The sequence below is a fragment of the Phyllobates terribilis genome, unplaced genomic scaffold, assembly GCF_046119375.1.
Source record: "Phyllobates terribilis strain yellow unplaced genomic scaffold, ASM4611937v1 Scaffold_5__5_contigs__length_657084704, whole genome shotgun sequence".
Taxonomy (NCBI): domain Eukaryota; kingdom Metazoa; phylum Chordata; class Amphibia; order Anura; family Dendrobatidae; genus Phyllobates; species Phyllobates terribilis.
Genome location: NW_027362765.1, coordinates 547,785,715 through 547,810,158, shown reverse-complemented (window position 1 = coordinate 547,810,158; position 24,444 = coordinate 547,785,715). Strand labels below are relative to the sequence as shown.

General features: G+C 39.1%; 1 protein-coding gene across 2 annotated transcripts in view; it reads left to right on the top strand.

The window, feature by feature from the left end:
* CDH23 (cadherin related 23) overlaps window positions 1-24,444 on the top strand; it is a 1,802,240-nt gene that overhangs the window by 862,172 nt on the left and 915,624 nt on the right. For both annotated transcript variants that reach the window (XM_073685852.1, XM_073685853.1), the window contains exons 10-11: window positions 14,609-14,721; window positions 17,299-17,487. In XM_073685852.1, coding sequence (XP_073541953.1) covers window positions 14,609-14,721; window positions 17,299-17,487 — 302 coding nt within the window. The remainder of the gene's footprint in view (window positions 1-14,608; window positions 14,722-17,298; window positions 17,488-24,444) is intronic.

Here is a 24,444-nt window from a genome sequence, read left to right as displayed (position 1 = left end):
ACCTGTGCTAATCAGCCGAGCGAAATCTGGCATCGGCCGGTCACGGAGAGAGCAGCTAGGGAGCACGTGGAGCCCAAACAGACAAGCGTCCACACAAGAACACAACCTAAACGGAATGATCAGAGCGCACCGCCATGCTTGTGGTCGGGCTATTTAAAGACTAAGCCCTGCCCACAGTCACATTATTGGTCTCACTACTGATGACGTCACCCGTGGCCAATCAGGCGGTACCAGGTTACCGGATCAGCTGACACCAAACCACCAATCACGGTCCACCATGTCACAGGCATGCTCAGTGCAGTGCACCCTGGACTTAGGCTGTAGCAACCCTGTTCCCCTCCGCAACCTATGCTTAACACTACTAGGAACAAAGACCCAAGAGACAGCTTGTACATCTCGTGCACTAGCTAGGCGTTGGGACTGCCAGTGATGCTGAGCAGCATCTGCAATGGCTGGATCAGAATGGGAGACCACAGAATCCACTGATGATTCTGACCCAATTTTAGATCCAGCCAACACCCAAAGCCTAACACTTTCTTTCCTTGGCATCAAAGACCTTGCTCTATCCTGGATCTCAGCATATCCTTCTAACCAGACATTTAGCATCTTCTATTCCCATACTACTTTCTCATCCCGCCCTCTCTCTGTTGGTGTCCCTTTGGCCTGGGACAACTCATAAAATCCCATGGCTTCCAGATCCACCTGTATTCTGATTACATTTATATCTACCTCTCTGGCCCAGACGTCATCTCTCTGCAGTCCAGAATCAGAGTGTCTATCAGCCAGATCCTCATTCCTTTCATCACCTAAAGTTCGATGATGACAAAACCAAACTCATTATCCTTCCTCCATCCCACTTAACTCCCTTACCTGATCTATCGATCACAAAAAAGAGTTAGGGAAATTAGATTAGTTACACCACTGAAAAAAAACCTGGGCGAGCACTCCAGGTATGGGAGTTTGGAAGAGTCAGCTATGATTCCTATCAGCAAAATGATCAGTCGAAGCATCGTTCTGCCAAAAGCCATCTAATGTGTATAGTCAGTCTTAGAAATGGTCACCTCCTGGACTCACGTAAGAGTTAGCAAATCTTCAGGATTGCACTGAAAGTCTCTGAAATGCATATATTTTAGAAATTTCACTTGCATTATCAGATAAAGCCCTGGCATTCATTAGTTCACACGCTGCACTGATCTCTCCTCCCAGACACTGTTCCATAAAAATTGACAAATATGGGTTGACTTGAAGGCCTGGTTGGCAAATAAGCAAATCTATTTCTCCTTTTTCAAAGGTCCAATACACTGTGTTTCAAATTATTATGCAAATAATATTTTCTCTGATTTTCCCAAATTACCTATATGAATTGCAGTAATTGTAATTTTCCAGTCAAATAACTATTAGAGTACAATTGAAAGGTTTTTGTACAAACTGCCTATGATAACAGTATATTTTTAAAAAAATAAAACACTCAAACTGCACTCAAAATGCATGTTCCAAATTATTATGCACAGCAGAGTTTTCAACCTTTTCATTTTAATAAAGAACAAAAAAATGGTCATTTTTGAAATTATAAGCATTAGCAGGTTATTAGAAACTGAAATCAAACAGTTTTCAACTCAAAACTTTATTCTAGGTGATGCAACATTTGCACATAGGACCCCTTGTTCGAAAGGAACTTCTGAACTCTCTCATTCATTGAATTTGTCAGGTTTTGGATGGTTTGTGCTTCAGTTGTTTTGCATGAGGACAGAATACCCTTCCAGAGCTGTTGCTTAGATGTGAACTGCCTCCCGACATCATAGACACTCCTTTTGATGATGCTCCAGAGGTTCTCAATGGGGTTGAGGTCAGGGGAGCATGGGGGCCACACCATAAGTTTGTCCCCTTTTATGCCCATAGCAGCCAGAGATGCAGATGTGTTATGTGCAGCATGAGACGGGGCATTATCATGCATGAAATGATCTCGATGGTCCAGATGGATGGAGTGGAGGATGGCTGGTTGATGGACACCCCATGCAAACACGGCTACGGCGCCAACAAGGAGGAGGTGGAGTAATGTTTTGGTCTGGAATCATGGGGAGAGAGATTGTCGGCCCTTTTAGGATCCCTGAAGGGGTAAAGATGAACCCCATAATGTATGTTGAGTTTCTCAAACAGCACTTCCTGCCATGGTTCAAGAAGAAGAACCGTGCATTCCGCAGCAAGATCATTTTCATGCATGATAATGCCCCGTCTCATGCTGCACATAACACATCTGCATCTCTGGCTGCTGTGGCCATAAAAGGGGACAAACTTATGGTGTGGCCCCCATGCTCCCCTGACCTCAACCCCATTGAGAACCTCTGGAGCATCATCAAAAGGAGTGTCTATGATGGCGGGAGGCAGTTCACATCTAAGCAACAGCTCTGGGAGGGTATTCTGTCCTCATGCAAAACAATTGAAGCAGAAACCATCCAAAACCTGACAAATTCAATGGACGAGAGAGTTCAGAAGTTCCTTTCGAACAAGGGGTCCTATGTGCAAATGTTACATCACCTAGAATAAAGTTTTGAGTTGAAAACTGTTTGATTTCAGTTTGTAATAACCTGCTAATGCTTATAATTTCAAAAATGACCATTTTTTTGTTCTTTATTAAAATGAAAAGGTTGAAAACTCTGCTGTGCATAATAATTTGGAACATGCATTTTGAGTGCAGTTTGAGTGTTTTATTTTTTTAAAAATATACTGTTATCATAGGCAGTTTGTACAAAAACCTTTCAGTTGTACTCTAATAGTTATTTGACTGGAAAATTACAATGACTGCAATTCATATAGGTAATTTGGGAAAATCAGAGAAAATATTATTTGCATAATAATTTGGAACACAGTGTATAAGCATTGTCCATAAATTTTTAGATGTGTTGTCTGAGTCTAACACATGCCTGACACTAGATATAATTACAGTCGAATAAGCAAATATTAATTACACTGTTATATTACATAGGTATATTGCAAATAATTATTTCAGAATAAATGTAAAAATCCTCAAAGCTGCAAATTTCCATGTAATGTATTTCTAATTTACTCAAACCATACATTTGCATTTGCAGCACAAGACTGCAACAAATATGTGTAACATTAAACTGTATAATTAAGGTGAAGGTGCAGCATTAGAAATCGGGGGATTATAAGTTAAATTAAAATCAACCTGATTATCTTATTCTTAAGGTTAACAAATTCAAAGTGAATTTGAATTCTCCTAGAATTTTACAAAAATTTGAATTCTCCAGAATACAGTTTTTTTGCAATCTGCTCTACGTGAATTCTGCAATTTGACAGTAGGCTGTAACCACTATTTTGATGAACCATAGGGAGCCGATTAAAAGTTAAAAAGTAATGATATTCGCTTCACCGCTCATCTGTTTCGCTGCCCCATAACCCACCGTCCAGTCCTCTGCAATTCTCCTTTTTGCCCTCCCCTATCCTGCACACCTTCTTCGGCCTGCATCACTCTGGGCCATGACTTCTGATGTCCCTGCTCACCATGCTGTAGTGATGTCACTATGTTTGTCCCCCGAGGCACTGACTAGGCATCAGGAGATGTATATCGGACAAGTGAACAGTGAGGTGAATGAGTTGCTTTTTAAACATCCTACATTTATTATTTTCTAGGGTCTAGAGAGACCCAGGAGCATAATAAGAAACCTTCAATTTACATCAAATAACTTCAATACAAATCGAATTTCCATATTAATTTATCCTGATTTGACAAATTTGAATCTTGACAGATTTATCCATCATTACTTATTCTATTTTCTACTACTGTGAAATCTTATCTAACATTATATGTTGGTTGGTGAAGTTAATAAGAGTTGAAGAAGTATAGGTTGTCTGAACTTGAGTGTCACATTGTCCTCTTCACTGGCTCGTAATACGCACTATACTGTGTTTAAGTAGGTGTCAAATAATACATGTGCTGTATATCTAAGCAAGAATTGTTTTGTGAATGTATATCATGAAGAAATAAAACTCAGGGGAAAAATAAATCAATGGCAGAGCAATCATGATGAGAAAGAAATACCACTCTATTGATCTTAGCTGTGTGCGGATAAGCTACTTGATGAGATTAAGTGAGTAATCAGACTCATCAGGTCTTTCTTTTTTCTGTGGTGGGTTCCATGCCATTTATTTTGCTTTTGCAGTGAGTAGTTCCAGCAGTAAAAATGTTGATTTTAATTTGCAGATAGTTAAAGCATTGTAACGGTGTATTTGCAGGTTCTCATGGAAACTCTGTAAATTGAAATCAAGGAGGACATTGATTTCATGCTTTCAGAGCCCAGGATGCGGTCTTTATTCTAATGCGATTGATGGGGGGAGATCGAGGCAGAAAATTCTGGCCTTTCAGTACCACTATGTTGCAATCAGTGCCAAAAGTGATTACTTATAAATAGGTCTACAGAATTTATTCATTTTCTGTATTGATGTTTGCACCTACATCAGAGTTTTATTAGTAGCATTCTGATACATGGGGGCAGTTAAAATCAACTTCTTGTGATATCTTCTTCGTCTACTTTAATTATTATACAAGTGACTTTTTCATGGACATACAAGATTTAGTTTTGACAGAATATATTTCATTCTGGTACTAAATTTCAAATTAACTTGTTAATTACTTTTTTTCCAGAGTTACAATCATACCTATGGGTTATTTAAAATAAATCATGGGGCGACAGAGGAGTAACTTGAAGCTCCATCTCCAGGAAGCCTAAGCAAAATCCTAAACCAGGCATTCCACCTACCATGTCCCAATTATAATGCTGATACCATCTAATATGGCAAAGAAGTTTTTAGGGCCCAGCTCTACAACTCTAAGTATATGGGGCTGCAGTGCTTTTCACCAAAAGCAATGCTTCTGTAAAAGTCGCATCAAAAACTGCTGCATGCTTGGAACATGTGAATAAGCACTAAAACTTAGGTCAAAGCAGTTAATGGATATATGCAATTCGTTATGTATACTTAGAAGTAAAGCTTCATTTCCCAGTATGCTGGTTTGACTTATGATGATCTAGCTGGCTTCAATTATGTATTCTGCATCTGTGGCCATTAATTATTTTTTTTTTATCTTAGTGATCATTTACACTAAAGCATATATTCAAAAAGGACTTAAAAGTATTATTAAAGGAATGTTTCATCAAACATAACCTATTGTTTAAATCAGGAATTTGTGCTAAATGTATTTTTTGAAACATTTTGTGTTTTTTTTCACATCACAATTTGAGTTAAAAAAAATTCTCACTTGCTGGGGCTCTATAAGACTTCAATTTCCTATTATTTTAGGAAATACACATGTCCATTAGCGGCAATAGACTGACTCAAAGCCTATATTTTGTTTTGAAGCATCTAATGAGCATGTGCAAACGCAACTGTGAAGAGAGGGGGAGCAGGGTCAGCTGTGACATCATTTATTGTGATTGGTGGATCCTGTGTTAACAATTATGTACAGAGGTGTTATCTGTCTTTGGAATCCTGCCTTTGATGATAAGCCTGCTGAAAACTCTTCCGGAAAAAAACATGAAGTATTAGTTTAAAATTGTGCCAGTGGTCAGTGTTAAAATTGTAAGATTACTGATTTAGTTTTTTCATACAGATTGTGATATGAAAAAAATAAACTGCAGCATTTTAAAAATACATGTAACATAAAAACATGATTTTAACAATAGTTAATTTTTAGTAATGAGCGAGCACTAAAATGCTCGAGTGCTCGAAGCTCGGGTCGAGCACATTAGAATACTCGGGTGCTCGACCGGAGCAACGAGCCAAATGAAAGTCTATGGGAAACTCGAGCATTTTTCTGACGGTCCCCCCCGGCGGTCTGCAGAAGGTCAAAAATTGCCCAAATTGATGGGAACAGTGCTCAATTAAAGGTCAGGCAGTCAGAATATATAGGCAGACAGGCAGGCAGGGTATATAGGAGGGTGCATGAAAAACATAGCAGGACACTTTGAACACACTAGTGCCCTCCGATTTTCATGCAATCGTCTCTTTAAAAAAGCCGGCCGGCAATTCATCAGCGGCATACACCGGTACCCGACAATTTAGAACACAAAGAATAGAGCATCACACATAGATTAGATATATAGAAACATGTCAGTCACATATATAATAAGTACAGTGACAGTGTTGGTTACTGTTCTTGTTATTTAGTGTTAAAATAAAGGATTTAAAAAAAAAAAATAATAGTGTTTTTGTCTCTTTAAAAAAGCCGGCCAGCAATACATCAGCAGCATACACTGGTACCAGAAAAATTAGGACAGAAAGAATAGAGCATCACAAATAGATTAGATAGATAGAAACATGTCAGTCACATATACAATAAGTACAGTGACAGTGTTGGTTACTGTACTTGTCATTTAGTGTTAAAATAAAGGATTTATTAAAAAAAAAATTGGCGTGGGGTTCCCCGTAATTTTAGTCTCAATCGGAGGTTAAGCAGATGGCTGGGGCAGATGTTTGAAGCCTGAGAAGGGGGTAATACCCATGGAGCTTCCCAGGCTACTAATATCAATCCCCAGCTGAATACCTAACCTTTACTAGCTATTAAAATGGGGGACCCCAAAAAAAAATGACGTGGGGTCCCCCCTATTTTAATAGCTAGCAAAGGCTAGGCAGACAGCTGGGGGCTGATATTAATAGCCCAGGAAGGGTGCCATGAATATTGGCCCCCTCCCAGGCTAGAAACACCAGCCGTCAGCCGCCCCAGAAATGGCGCATCCATAGGATGCGCCAATTCTGGCACTTAGCCTCGCTCTTCCCACTGCCCTATAGCGGTGGTAGTGGGGTAATAGGGTTGGGGTTGATGTCAGCTTATATTGCCAACTGACATCAAGCCCAAGTTAGTAATGGAGAGGCGTCTATAAGTCACCCCCATTACTAACCCCATAGTCAAAGTTAAAAAAAAACACAAACACCCAGAATAAAGTCCTTTAATTGAAATAAAGACACAATTCTTTATTGTTCTAAATTAAACTTTACTTACCGTCACGCCCATTCCAGCTGAAGGAAACAACAATCTCTTGCAATAAAAGTAAAATAATATACGAACCTCATCCTTACCTTTCCATGGTTCCCAGGACGGATTCAGCTCTGCTACATTGACATGACAGGCTGGATCGCAGCAGAATGCTGCCATCCAGCTTGCCATGCCGCAGACACTTAGAAGCTCCTCAGTGAAGCTCCGCAGTGTCTGGCTGTGACGGCATCCAGATCAGCCGAGTTCATGTCCAATGAACTCAGCTCACCTCATGCACGCTACTGACAGCGTGGGAGAATTCTCCTTCGCATGTGGTGCCGGCAAATGACGTGAACTCGGCTCATCTGGATACCGTCACAGTCAGACACTGAGGAGCTTCTCAGTGTCTGCAGCATGGCAAGCTGGATGGCAGCGTTCTGTTGCGATCCAGCCTGTAATGTCAATGTAGCAGAGCTGAAGCTGTCCTGGGAACCATGGAAAGGTAAGGATGAGGTTGGTTTATTATTTTACTTTTATTGCAAGAGATCGTTGGCTTCAGCTGGAATGGGCGTGACGGTAAGTAGAGTTTAATTTAGAACATTAAAGAATTGTGTCTTTATTTCAATTAAAGGACTTTATTCTGGGTGTTTGGTTTTTTATTAAACTTTCACTATGGGGTTAGTAATGGGGGTGTCTTAAAGACGCCTCTCCATTACTAACCTGGGCTTGATGTCAGCTGGCATTATAAGCTGACATTAACCCCAACCCTATTACCCCACTGCCACCGCTACAGGGCAGTGGGAAGAGCGAGGCTAAGTGCCAGAATTGGCGCATTCTATGGATGCGCCATTTCTGGGGTGGCTTACGGCTGGTGTTTCTAGCCTGGGAGGGGGCCAATATTCTTGGCACCCTTCCTGGGCTATTAATATCAGCCCCCAGCTGTCTGCCTAGCCTTTGCTAGCTATTAAAATAGGGGTGACCCCACGTCATTTTTTTTTGGGTCCCCCATTTTAATAGCTATTAAAAGTTAGGTATTCAGCTGGGGGCTGATATTAGTAGCCTGGGAACCTCCGTGGGTATTACCCCCTTCCCAGGCTTCAAACATCTGCCCCAGCCGTCTGCTTAACCTCCCCTAGAGACTAAAATTACGGGGAACCCCACGCCAATTTTTTTTTAAATAAATCCTTTATTTTAACACTAAATGACAAGTACAGTAACCAACACTGTCACTGTACTTATTGTATATGTGACTAACATGTTTCTATCTATCTATTCTATGTGTGATGCTCTATTCTTTCTGTTCTAAATTGTCTGGTACCAATGTATGCTGCTGATGAATTGCTGGCCTGCTTTTTTAAAGAGATAAAAACACTATTATTTTTTTTCAATAAATCCTTTATTTTAACACTAAATAACAAGTACAGTAACCAACACTGTCACTGTACTTATTATATATGTGACTGCCATGTTTCTATCTATCTAATCTATATGTTATGCTCTATTCTTTCTGTTCTAAATTGTCGGGTACCGGTGTATGCTGCTAATGAATTGCCGGGTTTTCATGTTTCACTATGACCACTGTTCCCATCGATTTGGGCAATCACTGTAATGCTACAACCACCATGACTGTGACATTACAGTGAGTGGCAGACAATCCCTGCATTATTGGTTCTCTAAATAGCGCCAAACATTCAGGACGGGGACCAGAGCTCCCGCCCGAGCATCTCGAAAGTACTGAGATGCTCGGGCGAGTACCGAGCAGTGGCGAGCATGCTCGCTCATCACTATTAATTTTCCAATAACATATTTTCTTTAAAGCCCCCACATACATTAGGCTAACGTCGGCCGAACCAGAAAATATCAATTTGTTCAGTAGACAGTCTAATGTGTTTGGGGCAAATGTCAAAGACTGACCGTCACTTCCAAACAGAAAAACAGGTGTCAACAGGTGCAAGCTAAGACTTCCATATATAACTACCAAATTAAAACTGCCCTCTCTAATGCTATAGTATGCAAACATGGAATACAGTGGTGAGAAAAAAGTCTTTGCCCCCTTCAGATTTCTTATTTTTTTTGCATGTTTGTCATGCTTAAATGTTTCAGATCACAAAACAAATTTAAATATTAGACCAAGATAACACAAGTAAACGCAAAATGCAGTTTTTAAATGAAGATTTTTATTATTAAGGGAAAAAGAAATCCAAACCTACAGGGCCCTGTGTGAAAAAGTGATCTCCCCCCTTAAAACATAAATTAACAGTGGTTTATCACATCTTTGGGAGACTGAGTTCAATTTCCCTAGACACACACAGGCCTGATTATTGCCACACCTGTTCTCAATCAACAAATCACTTCAATATGACCTGTCTGACAAAGTGAAGCAGACCAAAAGATCCTCAAAAGCTAGACATCATGCTGTGATCCAAAGAAATTCAGGAACAAGTGAGAAACAAAGTAATTGAGATCTATCAGTCTAGAAAAGGTCATAAAGCCATTTCTAAAGCTTTGGGACTCTAGCAAAAGACAGTGAGAGCCATTATGCACAAATGGTAAAAACATGGAACAGTGGTGAACCTTCGCAGGAGTGGCTGGCCAACCAATATTACCCCAAGAGTGCAACGGTGACTCACCCAGGAGGTCACAAAAGACCCCACAACAACATGCAAATAACTGCAGGCCTCACTTGCCTCAGTTAAGGTCAGTTTTCATGACTTCACCATAAGAAAGAGACTTGGAAAAAAATGCCATGCATGGCAGAGTTCCAAGACGAAAACCACTGTTGAGCAAAAAGAACATAAAGGCTCATCTCAGTTTTGCCAGAAACCATCTTGATGATCGCCAAGACTTTGGACAGAATACTCTGTGGACTGACAATACAAAAGTTTAACTTTTTGGAAGGTGTATGTCACATTACATGTGACGCAAAAGTAGCACAGCATTTCAGAAAAGGAGGTAGGTGGTGGTAGTAGTGTAATGGTCTGGGGCTGTTTTGCTGCTTCAGAACCTGGAAGACTTACTGTGGTAAATGGAACCATGAATTCTGCTATCTACTAAAAAATCCTGAAGGAGAGTGTCCAGCCATCTGTTCATGACCTCAAGCGGAAGTATACTTGGGTTATGCAGCAGAACAATGATTCAAAACACACCAGTAAGTCCACCTCTAATGGCCTAAGAAAAACAAAATGAAGACTTTGGAGTGGCCTAGTCAAAGTCCTGACCTTATTGCGCTTGAGATGCTGTGGCATGACCTTAAAAAGGCGGTTCATGGCCGGAAACCCACCAATGTGGCTGAATTACAACAATTTTGCAAAGATTATTAGGCCAAAATTCCTCCAGAGCGTTGTAAAAGACTCATTGCCAGTTATTGCAAATGCTTGATTGCAGGTGTTGCTGCTAAAGGTGGCCCAACCAGTTATTAGGTTTAAGGGGCAATCACTTTTTCACGCAGGGCCCTGTAGGTTTGGATTTCTTTTTCCCTTAAAAATAAAGACTTTCATTTGAAAACTGCATTTTGCTTTTCTTGTGTTATCTTTGTCTAATATTTTAATTTTTTTTTTGTGATCTGAAACATTTAAGTGTGACAAACTTGTAAAAGAATAAGAGATCAGGAAGGGGGCAAACACTTTTTCACACCACTGTATATAAAATTGGAATTGTATTGCTACTCTAGAAAATAAGTAAAAAGATGCTTAGGGCGTGAATTGGCTAATTCATATGTGCCCCACAGCCAACGACAAGGTGACCATCTTTTATGGGAATCTAACCTAATATGATACCTCTCCTTGTACTGAAAACCTACAATTATATGGGAAGGTAGGATCGAGCTGGATCAGCCCAGGAGAGGTATCATATTATGCGCTAAGCATCAATGTATCAACTATTACAGGTCATTAGTAGTATTGGTCTTCTCTTATGGGCCACAGGGACTTTCTGGGCCTCTAGATTCCAGGAATCTGTGAATTCAACCCCTGAAACCCACTATAGTTATGCCCTAGCAAAGATACAGTTTTTCAAACTGTCAGAAAAGCATTCCGCCAGTAGAACAAGAGTATCACATTACTATGTTCCACTGAATTAAGAGCAGTCTGATGAGTGCTTGAGTTTATTATTCCTGATTATAGGATTTATTTCCCTTACCCACAGTAAGTCAAGGTGATTACATTTGCATTATTAAAAGGTGTTTTTTCTTTTTTTCTTTGCACCTACTCAGAAATGCTCCCTACTACTCCAGCTAAATTTATTATAGCAAAATGATGAAAATGAGCAGATCCAACAGTTTCCCAAGTGCTACAACATTGATTAATGTCCTAAGTTCAGTCCTAACATTATAGTCAGTAGTATGAAAAACCATTCTGTTACCTTACAAAAGGTGAAATTCTTTGCTAAAAAGCTCATTAGTATGCATTGGAGTAATGCCTTATGGGAAAAAAATATGTAAAGACTGAGAAAACTGTGTTCAAGTACAAAATACAGGTGATTAGCCTGTTAGTAATCAGCCAATCCTGCCCCTATCCTGCACTGACAACGAGCAGCGACTACGAAATAATACTGCATATACCATAGATGGACATCTGCATTTAGATGGTGTGGGCAATAAAGTAATAACTAGTGTGTTATTTCTATGCTTTTTAAAATGTCAGGGGGAATAAAACATCTCTGAATTTTTCTTCTCTCCATATTGAAAGCAGATGAATGCTCAGCGGAACATCAGCTTGATGTATCTGAATTTGTATAAATTGTTTCTTCAGAGAGCAAGAGGAATAGAAGTCTAGCGCCACCTATAGGGAGTAGCAATCCTAAAAGTCAATATCGACTCTCTAACGAGCCTTATCACATGACTTAGGATAATAGTCTCCTCACCTTGGCATGTCAGGCTTGACATGTCACTCTCCGCAAGGAGAAACGATACCCCTTGGATCCTGAATTCGTACATTAATGTAGTCTTACTGTGTATTGCTGATCTGTTTTCACATATGTTATTTATGATGCTTATATGACTCAACCTAAAGGCTTCCTCACATTTTTAATTATGGATGAAACCTATTGTTAAACTTTGTTCTATTAAATGAACACAAGATACTATACAAGTATTGACTGTCTCATTTGTATAAGTCACACTATCCTATAACCTGATCCTAACATACCAGAAAAGTAGGATGTATTACTATGCATTGGAGATAATTTAAAAAAAGCAATAATCACTTTGCATAGCATGAACTATAGATTAACGTACTTCTGGATTCATAAATAGATATATGGCCATTGAACGTGGCTCATATATAATTTTGTTTTATTTATACATTATTGAAATGTATAATATAAAGAGGATATATGATAATTTACTCTATAATATTCATAACTAATAAAAACAATGTTAAAGAAAAAAAAATATTCTGATGGGGCAGGATGTCGAAGGACCTTGATTCTGAAGAAGGTAGGCTGAACATCTGTGGTTCAAATAACCTCAAAGATTAAAATAAGAAAAAGCAGATATGTGCTCCTTCAAATTTCCTTTTAAGGCTTCATTCAGATGTTAATGTTGCATGTATGTATGTATCCGTTTTTGTCACGAATACAACACGTACCCATTATAATCTACTGTATAGTGCTGAATCATATGACCGTCTTTTTTCATGGACTGTGATCATGCAAAACTCACGGCGACATGTCCATTTTTTTCCAACAACACAGATAAAAAGGGTCAATACAAGTCTACAGGCATCTGTGTGCCATGCATGTGCTGTCCATATTTAACTTTGCAAAGGAAAGGAGAAACTTTGTAATTTATTTGTTTATTCATCTGTGAAAACACTGATGGTAAAAATGGACACAGACTGTACACTGATGGTAAAAATGGACACACAGACTGTACACTGATGACACACTGACCCAAAACCCTAATGACACACTGATGGTAAAAATGGACACATGGACATAACACTGGTCCCAAACACTGATGACACCATTTTTTCAAACACAGATGTGTGAATTAGGCTTAAGCATTTGCGATCTGCATTTCCAAGTCCTAAAATTCAGGAGTTGACTAATAACCCTAACAGCAAAAAAATGTAACTCTTTCTAGACAGAATAGTTCCCTATTCTTTTTATTAAAAGGAACCTGTCCGCAAAAAAGCAAACATTGTTTACCATCAGGCAAATCCTAATATGATGGTAAATACCATTTCAAATTGAAAGTGCATTTGCAGGGAGAAAATTAAGTTATATTCTCCCTGCATCCTCTTGCTTCCAGTCATCAAGGTGGAAATAGGCACTGTTAACAGACAGGAGTCATCCCCAACGCTCCTTGACAAACAGCCAAACACTGTAGGGCATGATGGCAGTCATGGTGCAGAGAAAGTAATTACTACTCATTTATTGAACAATGATTGATCACAGTCCCCGGCACCACCTCCATGACTGGAAGTGAGCAGCTGCAGGGAGAATATGACTTTTAATATAACTTTTCTCTCTGAAGGAGAACTTCCAATTTGACTCATTGACATATTTAAAACTGTATTTACCCACATATTACCACTGACCTGTTCCCTTTAACTGTTAGAATTATTATCTGTGATGACACGGGGTCTTTCGTGGGTAAAACACTACTCAGAGAACACATTGTGAGAGTAAAACGGTGTGACAATATTTTATTAAACCACCAAACAGACAATAAGCAGATAGAACAGTCCCAGCAAATACCCAAGATGGTGCAAAATTACACAGTCTCACCCTTCCACTAGCCCACCTGTGATAGAAGAACTGTGACGTTGGGACTTCCAGGGCCAACTTCCGCAATCAGTGGCCCCCCCGCTTTTGACGGAGATATTGGTAAGGGAGCTGACACTCCATCGAGGTACAAGGCCAGGAGACCCAAGGGTCCCACCCTGGCTACTGCGAGAGCTTCCAAGGGGGTAGATGATTGGCTGGTCCCAATTGGCTTCTCCAAATGTCTCCATGGGTTCCAGATGACCGGAGGGTCCCACCTGGCAACCCCAAACAACATTTCCATGGGGCCAGGTGACCTCTTCGTCCCAACCTGGTCTCCCCAAATGTATCCATGGGTTCTCTGATGGTCAATGGAGCAAATCCATATCCTTCCAGTCAGGGCCATGTACTCTTAGGCCGCAATCATGTAAAATACAAATCTGTGTCTCTCTGGATGGAGCCATGCAATCCATCTGCTGTCCTGAAGAATGTCTCTCTGATTTTCTGTGATTCTCCTTGCAGCAGGATAGAAAACCCTTTTTATATTTACATATGTGGTTACGGTCATCATTCACAGGTCAGGGGGAAAGGTGCTGGTCTCGGGTCTCATTGTTTGAGCTAATCCCCATGCTCCTGTAAATAAACTAGCTGACTTAGTACAATAGTAACAAACATCATTGTTCCCAAACACTGAGTTACTGTCCTTCTTGATCAGCTAAAAAACACATACATTCAAAGGTCAACACAAACACAATAGTGTATTTCTCTTAGCCTAGCAAATGTAGAAGTCTGGCTAATTAAGATTAGAAGCTGTGTCGTCATATTATAATTTTTAGGTTGGCTTAATATACTATATACAGTATATTGATCTGTTTATAACATGCCTACTGCATAATTGTAATTGCTTTATCACAGGTAACACCAATAGTATATTTGCCTTGGATTATATCAGTGGCGCTTTAACTCTGAATGGGCAGCTAGACCGAGAAAATCCCTTGTACACATCAGGATTCATCCTAACGGTTAAGGTAATTAAATTCTGTAATTATTATGGTCTAAGGTTTCCATTGCCAAAATGTATTTTCTTTTTGCGTTCTATGATTTTTTTTTTATTAAAGGTGAAGATTGAAGCATTATTATAAAATGTTCTTTTTTCATAAAGGAGAATGTGACAGTACAAATGTCTGAACAGAAAGAAAGCAGAGGATTCAGAGCATTATTCTAAAGCTATTTATTGGTATAATTTTATAATGTTTTACAGTTCATTTTGATTTCTTTTATACCCAAATCCTGTGGTTGGTTATTACACAAAGAGCCTCAGAGAATAAAACTGTTTCTATACAATATAAGATGGAGTTCTGTTAGCAGCAAGTACACAGTAACTTATTCACCATGGAACGAAAAGTTACTCAACTTTCTAATATGTTTCTTGTTACCAACAATTCTAGTGTCTACTTGTAGCCATTACTTTCATTTATGTGATGATCATTCTTATTAAAGGAGAGCTCCATAACTTGTACTGTAGGGAGCTTTATATGTGTGTGATCATCACATGACAAGGACAGATTTTGTCTCCGCTGCAATTAAAAAATTAAGACACCCAATTGCTGATTTACCTTTTGAAATCTATACTAAATTATATTAAAATATAACAAAACTTTTCAATAGGCTTTCTTTTTTAAAACAAGAGTTGCCCTTGAGAATAAACTTATGGAGTATTTTTTTGTGGCTAAATCACCACCACTTGCTTTCACTTTAGCTCTTTAGCTTTCTAAAGGTGTCCTTATATGTAATATTAGCAGACAATTTATGTAAAAGTAATTTAATTGCTCAACATGGAGTATGTAAATAACTTTGCAAGAGTCATAGTAGAGGAGCCATATTGTCCAGGTCATAAAGATGTCTAATGTGTTGTAGAAAAGAAAAAAACACTGAATATCAATTTATATGAGAGCTTGATGCATTGTATAATGAAGCAAGGAATTTATTAAAGGGGATCTGTCATCATGTTTTTCCTACGTAATCTGAGAGCACCATGATGTAGGGGGAAGAGAGCCTGATCCCAGTGATGTGTCACTTACAGGCTGTGTTTTGCTGTTTTAATACAATCAGTGTTTTATAACCAAGCTATTATCACTAGAGGACCAATTGTCTCATATCTCCTAGTCCAACCACCCTCCCAATACTGATTAGCAGCTTACTGTCACTATACAGTGTTCACAGGAAGCTGTCAATCAGTGGTGTGGGCAGGGTTAAACAGGGCTCAACCTACTGAGATCTGCAGCAGAGAGGTTGTTGTTTAAGATTGGAGTCTCATACGCCATTCTTTATCTAAAATACATAGGAAGCCCATTCATTTTAAAGACACGTTTTGTGTATGTGATGGAAAGTCAAATCTATGCAAGTGATGGTCTATTCTTGATTTGCACTGTATTTTATACCAATTTCTGCCATAAATTATTGTAAAATTGTTGGCTCTTTTGCTAATTTACTTCCATTTCTTATATCATGAATATCTAAAAAGATAGCACAGGAAACCAATGAATCATGCCCCAAAATGTAAGATTTTTTTTTACATAATCCTGCTGCATGACCCATAATAAATCTTCAAAGTATCTAGTGAAGAGTTTTGGTATAATTGCAGCACTCCAGACTTGCTAAAATATGATTTTGCATTAAGGAGGAAAAAATAATTCCTCTGATGGAACTACTGTAGTATATTGTATTTTGAGTGCGCACTGAAGCATGAAGGTACTTAATCACTGATCCACCTGCATTGCAAAAACTATTATGGCTCACCCCTCAAACGGATTTGCAAGCTTTTAATTAAAATCAATAAGTTGGGTCTGTTACTTAAAAGCATTATGAGCTGTACTTGGTATCGGAACTGTGGAGCTCACCACAAATCAGCGGCTATTTAGCAGTCCTATTGATTAGACCCGTCCCAGGCTAAGCCAAAAGGTGTAGAGATCATTTTTCAGTTCTAGAAGGGGCACCAGTCTTGTAGTACTGGAAAGTGACACATAATTACAGCACTTGACCTCTGATAAGATTCGCTCAATACCCCATTATCATCATAGTGGTACTTGAGGTGCCTAGGTCTTTCATTTTCTTTCTTTAATTGGAATAAAGGAATATAAGGTACTGTATCTTCTTCAGTGGAACAGAACATGCTGTATTGTGACAGAAAACAACAGGAGCATCCCATTAAAGACCTTTCTCCTTATGAAGTTGTCTCGGTCAGTGACAGGGTCTCGTCTACACAAAGACCAATTTGTTAGCTCAGCAGGGAGGACAGTTTGCCCTTTTGCTACTCTGTATTTTCTGTCTGAAAAATATAGAAATCTGTAGTACATATATTACCATAGAATGAAGTGTCTCAGAAAAATATTGAAATATTTATATGTTGTATTTTTCCTTCAGATGTAGCATTTTTTTTTAAATAACTGTAAATATTATCTATTTTTCTTATCCCAAATCTAAAATGTTACGTTGGTAATAAAAAAAAGCCAGCAATGTCAGTTGTAAGAGAGTTGTCTATTATGGACTTCTTCAAAGTATAATGCAGTTTATTTTGTGTTACACTTTTATTTTACTATTTTAAGGGAACCGAATTGCTGGATGATCGAAGCCCTTCTGATGCCACTGTAAAAACTACGTTCAACATCCTGGTGATTGACATCAATGACAACGCTCCACAGTTTAATAGCTCAGAGTATACCGTCAGCATTCCGGAGCTGGCACAGCTTGGGTTTGCACTGCCTCTGTATATTCAGGTACAAGATAAAGATGAGGTAAGAGCTAAGACATTCATACACTTGTTGTTACAGATCTTTTTTTAAAGAGTCTAATCAGTAAACACCAGAAAATGGATACAATTTAATGAACATGGTTTGAAGATGGCATTTAGGGTGTCCCCTTATTGCATTCACCCCCATATGTTCTATTGTGGGTTGTTTTACTGATAGAGTGCTAGGAATTGTGGTTCTGTGCTCCCACCTTGGAATGAATCGGGACTGGTGCTATGCTACTCTGGTCGCAAGCGTCGCCATTGTCCTGACCCTGGAGGCTGAGCTACTACGCGCACAGGGAAACTGTCCCAATCATATGGAGCAGTGCATTCTGGAGTAGTGGAATGTGTGGGGACGCGGGATGCCATATCTCCAACGAATTTCAATGCTCGGAGAACATGGGACGCTGTGTCCCCAAGTTGCCAGGCAATGCAGGATACTGCTGTGTTTGGTACTAGGCTGTGGTGGGATTGTGTCCATTCTGCTGTGCAAGTTAGCAGGGAGTGGTTGTCTGGGGATTATTGGGAGGTATTCAACACCTGATAATTTTCTTCAGCATCAGGTGGGCTATTTATCCCTGTTTCCAGATCAGGCCTTTGCTGTTTATTGCAGTTCCTATGTGCTGTGGTGGTGAGTGGTGCTAGCAGTATTGGTTGCTCTCTTTACAGGGTTTATCTTAAGGTTCTTCTCCTTGTCTCTTTGTGCTACACTCCCAGGGTTTCTCACAGAGGTACCTTCCTGGTTCTTGACTAGGCACCGGTGGCATTACCAGATGCAAGCTGCCCAGCGACAGCGGGCCTGGGAAGGTCTCTGCAAAAGTCCCCCTTCCATTTACTGGGAGCTGGGTGAAGAGTATCCCTGGCCGTCAAGGGCTCGCCTAGCTAGGGCAGCTTGCGCTAAGTGCTTCTGTGGCTGCGCCTTTACTGGTTTGGTGCCAGTCTTGCTGGGTCTCTCTGCGTTAGCGCATAACATAGAGGCTCAGTTCTCAGAAGTACCAAATTACAGGGACATTTTATTGTAAAGTAGATGGACTCAATACTCAATTTGAACTTTTCTGTTACAAGAAAAATACTGTAAAACTTACATATGGTGCTTTTAGGAAAAGGTTTTGAAATGTTTGTAATTATTTGGTTTTCTGCATAAATAACGCACATATTAGCTTCTAAATTCACATATAACTTGGCTAGTATCATTTATTTTATAATGAGTGTTTGTTAGTTTGTATGGTAACAAAGGAATCACTCATGTGTTCTGTTGTCCTGAAACGTTTAGAAGACATAGGCATTTTTTGACATCTGATGGTCCGTTAATTACCTGTGGGTATAATCACACACAGAAGCAGATTCATTGAACACGTTTCGAATATTGTCCAAAATATTTGAATTGGACTTGAATTGAGCCTGTAGAAATCCATAAACCTGATGCAAAAATAATACAACTACATTTCATTTGAACCATAACCCAAAAAGCAGCACTGCTTTTATCAAGGGTATGCGTACATGCCATGTTTTAAACTCACACGAATCCACCGACTTTTTAAGCAGAAAACGCTTCAGATAACTACGCTGTTTTTTTAAGCGTCTTTTGTGTCATTTTTTCAGTCATTTTCTGACCGTTTTTCCGACAGTTTTGACTGCCAATGTTTTTTGGAGGGTATTCACGTTTTCTTTTGTGTTATCATTTTTATAGTCATTTTCTTTTATTCCATTGAATAATGAAAAAAATGCTAATGATTTTTTAAGCAAAAACAATGGCAAAACACTCTAAAAGATGTCTAGGCATCTTTCGGGCATCTTTTGAGCTTTACCATTGACTTGTATTGTAAAGTACAGAGCATCTTCTGAGCGGAAAAGACCAGAAGAATGAACATGTCACTTATTTTAAACACGTTCAAAATCCAAAAATATGAACAGCAAATAATTTTTTACATAGAAATGCATATGCTCATTTTTTTAGCATTTTCAGATTTTTCTGGCCGTTTTTCTATTTTTTTTTTCAGGCAGTTTCCACCTTGAAATTCACCAGAAATCGACATCTTGTGTGCATACCCTAACTGTGGTTTAGTGAATACTTCAAAATAAAAAATTCTTTGTTTTCCATAATGCCTTATTACGATTAGAGTAGTCAAATGCTAAATATATATTCTGTATATACATTTTCTACCTAAATGTGGAGTGATGGTGACCCAAATCTTTCTGTAACCCTACATAAGGCCTCTTTCATACATGCGGATAATTCCGGTACTGGAAAAATCCGTGGCCGTGTTCAACTGTGTGCCACATCAGGATCACACGTATCGGCTCTTGGGAATCAGTGGTACAGTTAACATGGGAAGAATGACTTGCTACAGCAAGCGGCGTCCTGTCACTCACTGAGCTCAGCGCAGCTCCAGGGTCCACTCGCTGGAGTGAGTCCTTCTCCCAGACGTGAGCGGGCAGATGGATTACAGCGAGGGACACCTCCAGACAGGTGAGTATAAGAATATTTTTATTTTATAGCAAACCACTCAAAAAATACCAAGAGAGTGATTCCTATCTGTCTTAGAGAAAATGGTAGTCCAAATGAAGATATACGCATGCAGCTTCCAGGGGTCCTTTGAAGAAGTCACAACTGCAACTAGAGGTGATGGACAAGTGCCGGAGTCTGTGGAACAAGCCGTGAGTGTTGCAGAAAATGGGTTCAGTGTATTAACGCCGGAGATAGAGGGCTGCAGAGACTCTCAGAGACTCGGGCTTTCAGGTACATGCAGCCGTTGCACTAGGTGGATACAGGGATGAAGATCATGGGTGAGAAGGACTGCAGACAGCCTGATAGGTGTGCCGGCCGGTCACACCTGCACGACAGCTGATAATCAAGGATGTGAGCGCTTAGTATCTGTGTGACGTCACAACAGCTGAGGGATTCCACTGAGGGAAAAAAGTCCAGCGCTTATCAGATGCATTTCCGAGGTCACGGCCTCCTTCGTCAGGGATTTGCAGACACAGGGCGCTCCCTTGTATATATAGGTGGATAATCATTCCGTGAATTAGCAAAAGGATAAAACTCCAAGAGAAAAAAAAAACAAAACATTTTTTCCCTTTTTTTCCCTTTTTCTTCTCCTTTCCTTCTCTATTCTTCCTTTAATTAAAAGCAAAAAGCTCAATCTCACTGTTGAGGCCATGTGTTTTCAGTGAGTTCATTCTGAATATCCATCTGCTTTCTGCTTTGGACATTAGTTTGACATAATCACCACATCTCCAATGTTTTTTAATTTGTTCAATTCCCCAAAATTTAGTGCCTACTAATTACCTTTATGGGCCATTTTGTAATGTAAAGAAAGCGATGACCTGTATATTGTTTTATAATATTGTTTGCATGTTCTTTTAATCTCACCTTTAATTGCCTTTTTGCTCTCCCTATATAGTGCTTATTACAAGGACATTGTATACAATAAATTATTCCTCTTGATTGACAAGATATGTGTGTGTAGATACTGATTGATTCTTCATCATTAGAAAAAGATAGTACTTATTCTTTCGCCTTAGTTGCTTTGCACATACTGTAGTACACACTTTGCAAGGAAAAAAACCTTTTGTCCATTTCTCTTTTATTACCCCATTTTCTTTATACACCACCGTAGGGGCTATCTTACTTGCCAGATTTTTTGTCCTCATATATAGAAAACTGGGTTTTGGAGGAACGTACTCTCCAATCCTTTGTCCTCCATTAATAACGGCCAATACTTTTGGACAATTCTTTTTAATTTACCACATTCGTGATTATACTGTGTGATTATTGGGATTTTAGAAACATCACTATTGCTCTTTTTTTTAAAATGACTTATTTTTTGTTTAGCAAGCAGCTGATTTCTAGGAATTTTCCCTACCTGTTCTCTCAGATTCTCAAGGTCTGTATGATTATAGCCTTTTTGGGTGAATTGGTATATCATCTTTTCTGATATATTCTGGTAATCTTCATAATTAGTACAGTTCCTCCTTATCCACATAAATTGGACTTTATGAATATTTGTGAGCCACGCAGGTAAATGGCAACTAGTTATGTCAATATAATTGTTACTATCAGTAGGTTTTCTATAACTTTTTGTAATTAACAGCCCATTTTCTATAAAAACTGTGATATCTAAAAAATTAACTGATGATGTACCGGTGGCTGACGTAAAATTCAAATTAAAATAATTTTTATTAATTTCCATTAAAAAAGTATCCAGTGCAGGACCACCATCACGCCATATAAAAAATACATTATCTGCATTTTACAGAAATTTGTGCCTTCTTTACCAGCTTACATCAGGGATACAAAGGATTTTTTACAAGTTTTAAACACAGTACAATGGGAACCGGGTTTTATTATGGGCACTCTTGATATAACCTCCCTTTACACAGTTATCGATAATGTGCAAGGAGTGGAAGTGGTACAACACTTCCTACAAATGAGTAATGGTATTGAAAAAATCTCACAAGTTCAAATTGATTTTATTAAAAAGTCGATTTTATTACAACCCATAATTATTTCCAATACGGAAAACAATTTTATATTCAGACGTGGGGTACAGCAATGGGGACCAGATTTGCGCCGGGCTTTGCTAATCTCTACGTGGGGAGGTGGGAGGGGCTTCACCTCCCTCCCCCACCAGGGGCCCGGCGCAGGTCTGGTCCCATGGAAATGTTTTATTGATGATGTATTTTTTATATGATATGATGGTGGTCCTGCACTGAATACTTTTTTAATGGAAATTAATAAAAATGATTTTAATTTGAATTTTACGTCAGCCACCAGTACGTCATCAGTTAATTTTTTAGATATCACAGTTTTTACAGAAAATGGGCAGTTAATTACAAAAAGTTATAGAAAACCTACTGATAGTAACAATTATATTGACATAACTAGTTGCCATTTACCTGCGTGGCTCAGAAATATTCATAAAGGCCAATTTATGTGGACAAGGAGGAGCTGTACTAATTATGAAGATCACCAGAATGAATCTGAAAAGATGATAGACCAATTCACCCAAAAAGGCTATAATCATACAGACCTTGAGAATCTGAGAGAACAGATAGGGAAAATTCCTAGAAATCAGCTGCTTGCTAAACAAAAAATAAGTGATTTTAAAAAAAAGAGCAATAGTGATGTTTTTAAAATCCCAATAATCACACAGTATAATCACGAATGTGGTAAATTAAAAAGAATTGTCCAAAAGTATTGGCCGTTATTAATGGAGGACAAAAGTATTGGAGAGTACGTTCCTCCAAAACCCAGTTTTGTATATAGGAGGACAAAAAATCTGGCAAGTAAGATAGCCCCTACCGTGGTGTATAGAGAAAATGGGGTAATAAAAGAGAAATGAACAAAAGGTTTTTTTCCTTGCAAAGTGTGTACTACAGTATGTGCAAAGCAACTAAGGTGAAAGAATCAGTACTATCTTTTTCTAATGATGAAGAATCAATCAGTATCTACACACACATATCTTGTCAATCAAGAGGAATAATTTATTGTATACAATGTCCTTGTAATAAGCACTATATAGTGAGAACAAAAAGACAATTAAAGGTGAGATTAAAAGAACATGCAAACAATATTATAAAACAATATACAGGTCATCCGCTTTCTTTACATTACAAAATGGCCCATAAAGGTAAATTAATAGGCACTAAATTCTGGGGAATTGAACAAATTAAAAAACATTGGAGAGGTGGTGTTTATGTCAAACTAATATCCAAAGCAGATGGATATTCAGAATGAACTCACTGAAACCGCATGGCCTCAACAGAGAGATCGAGCTTTTTGCTTTTAATTAAAGGAAGAAAAGAGTAGGAAAGGAGAAGAAAAAAGGGAAAAAAAGGGAAAAAATGTTTTGTTATTTATTTATTTTTTTCCCTCTTGGAGTTTTATCTTTTTGCTAATTCATGGGATGATTATCCACCTATATATACAAGGGAGCGCCCTGTGTCTGCAAATCCCTGACGAAGGAGGCCGTGACCTCGGAAATGCATCTGATAAGCGCTGGACTTTTTTCCCTCAGTGGAATCCTCAGCTGTTGTGACGTCACACAGATACTAAGCGCTCACATCCTTGATTATCAGCTGTACTGCGGGTGTGACCGGCCGGCACACCTATCAGGCTGTCGGCAGTTTTTCTCACCCATGATCTTCATCCCTGTATCCACCTAGTGCAACGGCTGCATGTACCTGAAAGCCTGAGTCTCTGAGAGTCTCTGCAGCCCTCTATCTCCGGCGTTAATACACTGTTTGAACCCATTTTCTGCAACACTCACGGCTTGTTCTACAGACTCCGGCACTTGTCCATCACCTCTAGTTGCAGTTGTGACTTCTTCAAAGAACCCCTGGAAGCTGCACGCGTATATCTTCATTTGGACTACCATTTTCTCTAAGACAGGTAGGAATCACTCTTTTTGTATTTTATGAGTGGTTTGCAGCGCATCTCTTTTCTTTTTATCTTTTCATAATTTCATTATTTCCACCAGGGCATACGAGATTGCGGCTCTTTGCCTATCTGATCTTACTATAGCAGCAGCACTACTGCAGTTTTTTACATTTTATTTTATTCTTATTTTTACAGCGGGAGCACTACTCTCAACATTGTCCCTTGCTTGCGCTAATCGCAGTGAATACAGGGGACAATGATGAGCATAGCATTCAGCACGCGGAGTTTGGGAACAGCGCTAACTTTACCGCTGATTCCTAGGCGCCGGTATGTGTTACATTGTTGATACATGGATGTCATCCATGTGTCATCAGTGTCTACATGTGCGGAACATTTTGTGGCCCGTGCTGCTTGAAAAAAACAGACATGTCAGCGTGTTTTGCCCACCGACACATGGTCCGTGGAAACACACTGACATGTGCACAGACCCATTTATTTGAATGGGTTACCGAGTGTCAGGGTCTCCAGTATGTGTGGACATGGACACCACAAGTACCGGACACACAGGATGAGTGTGAA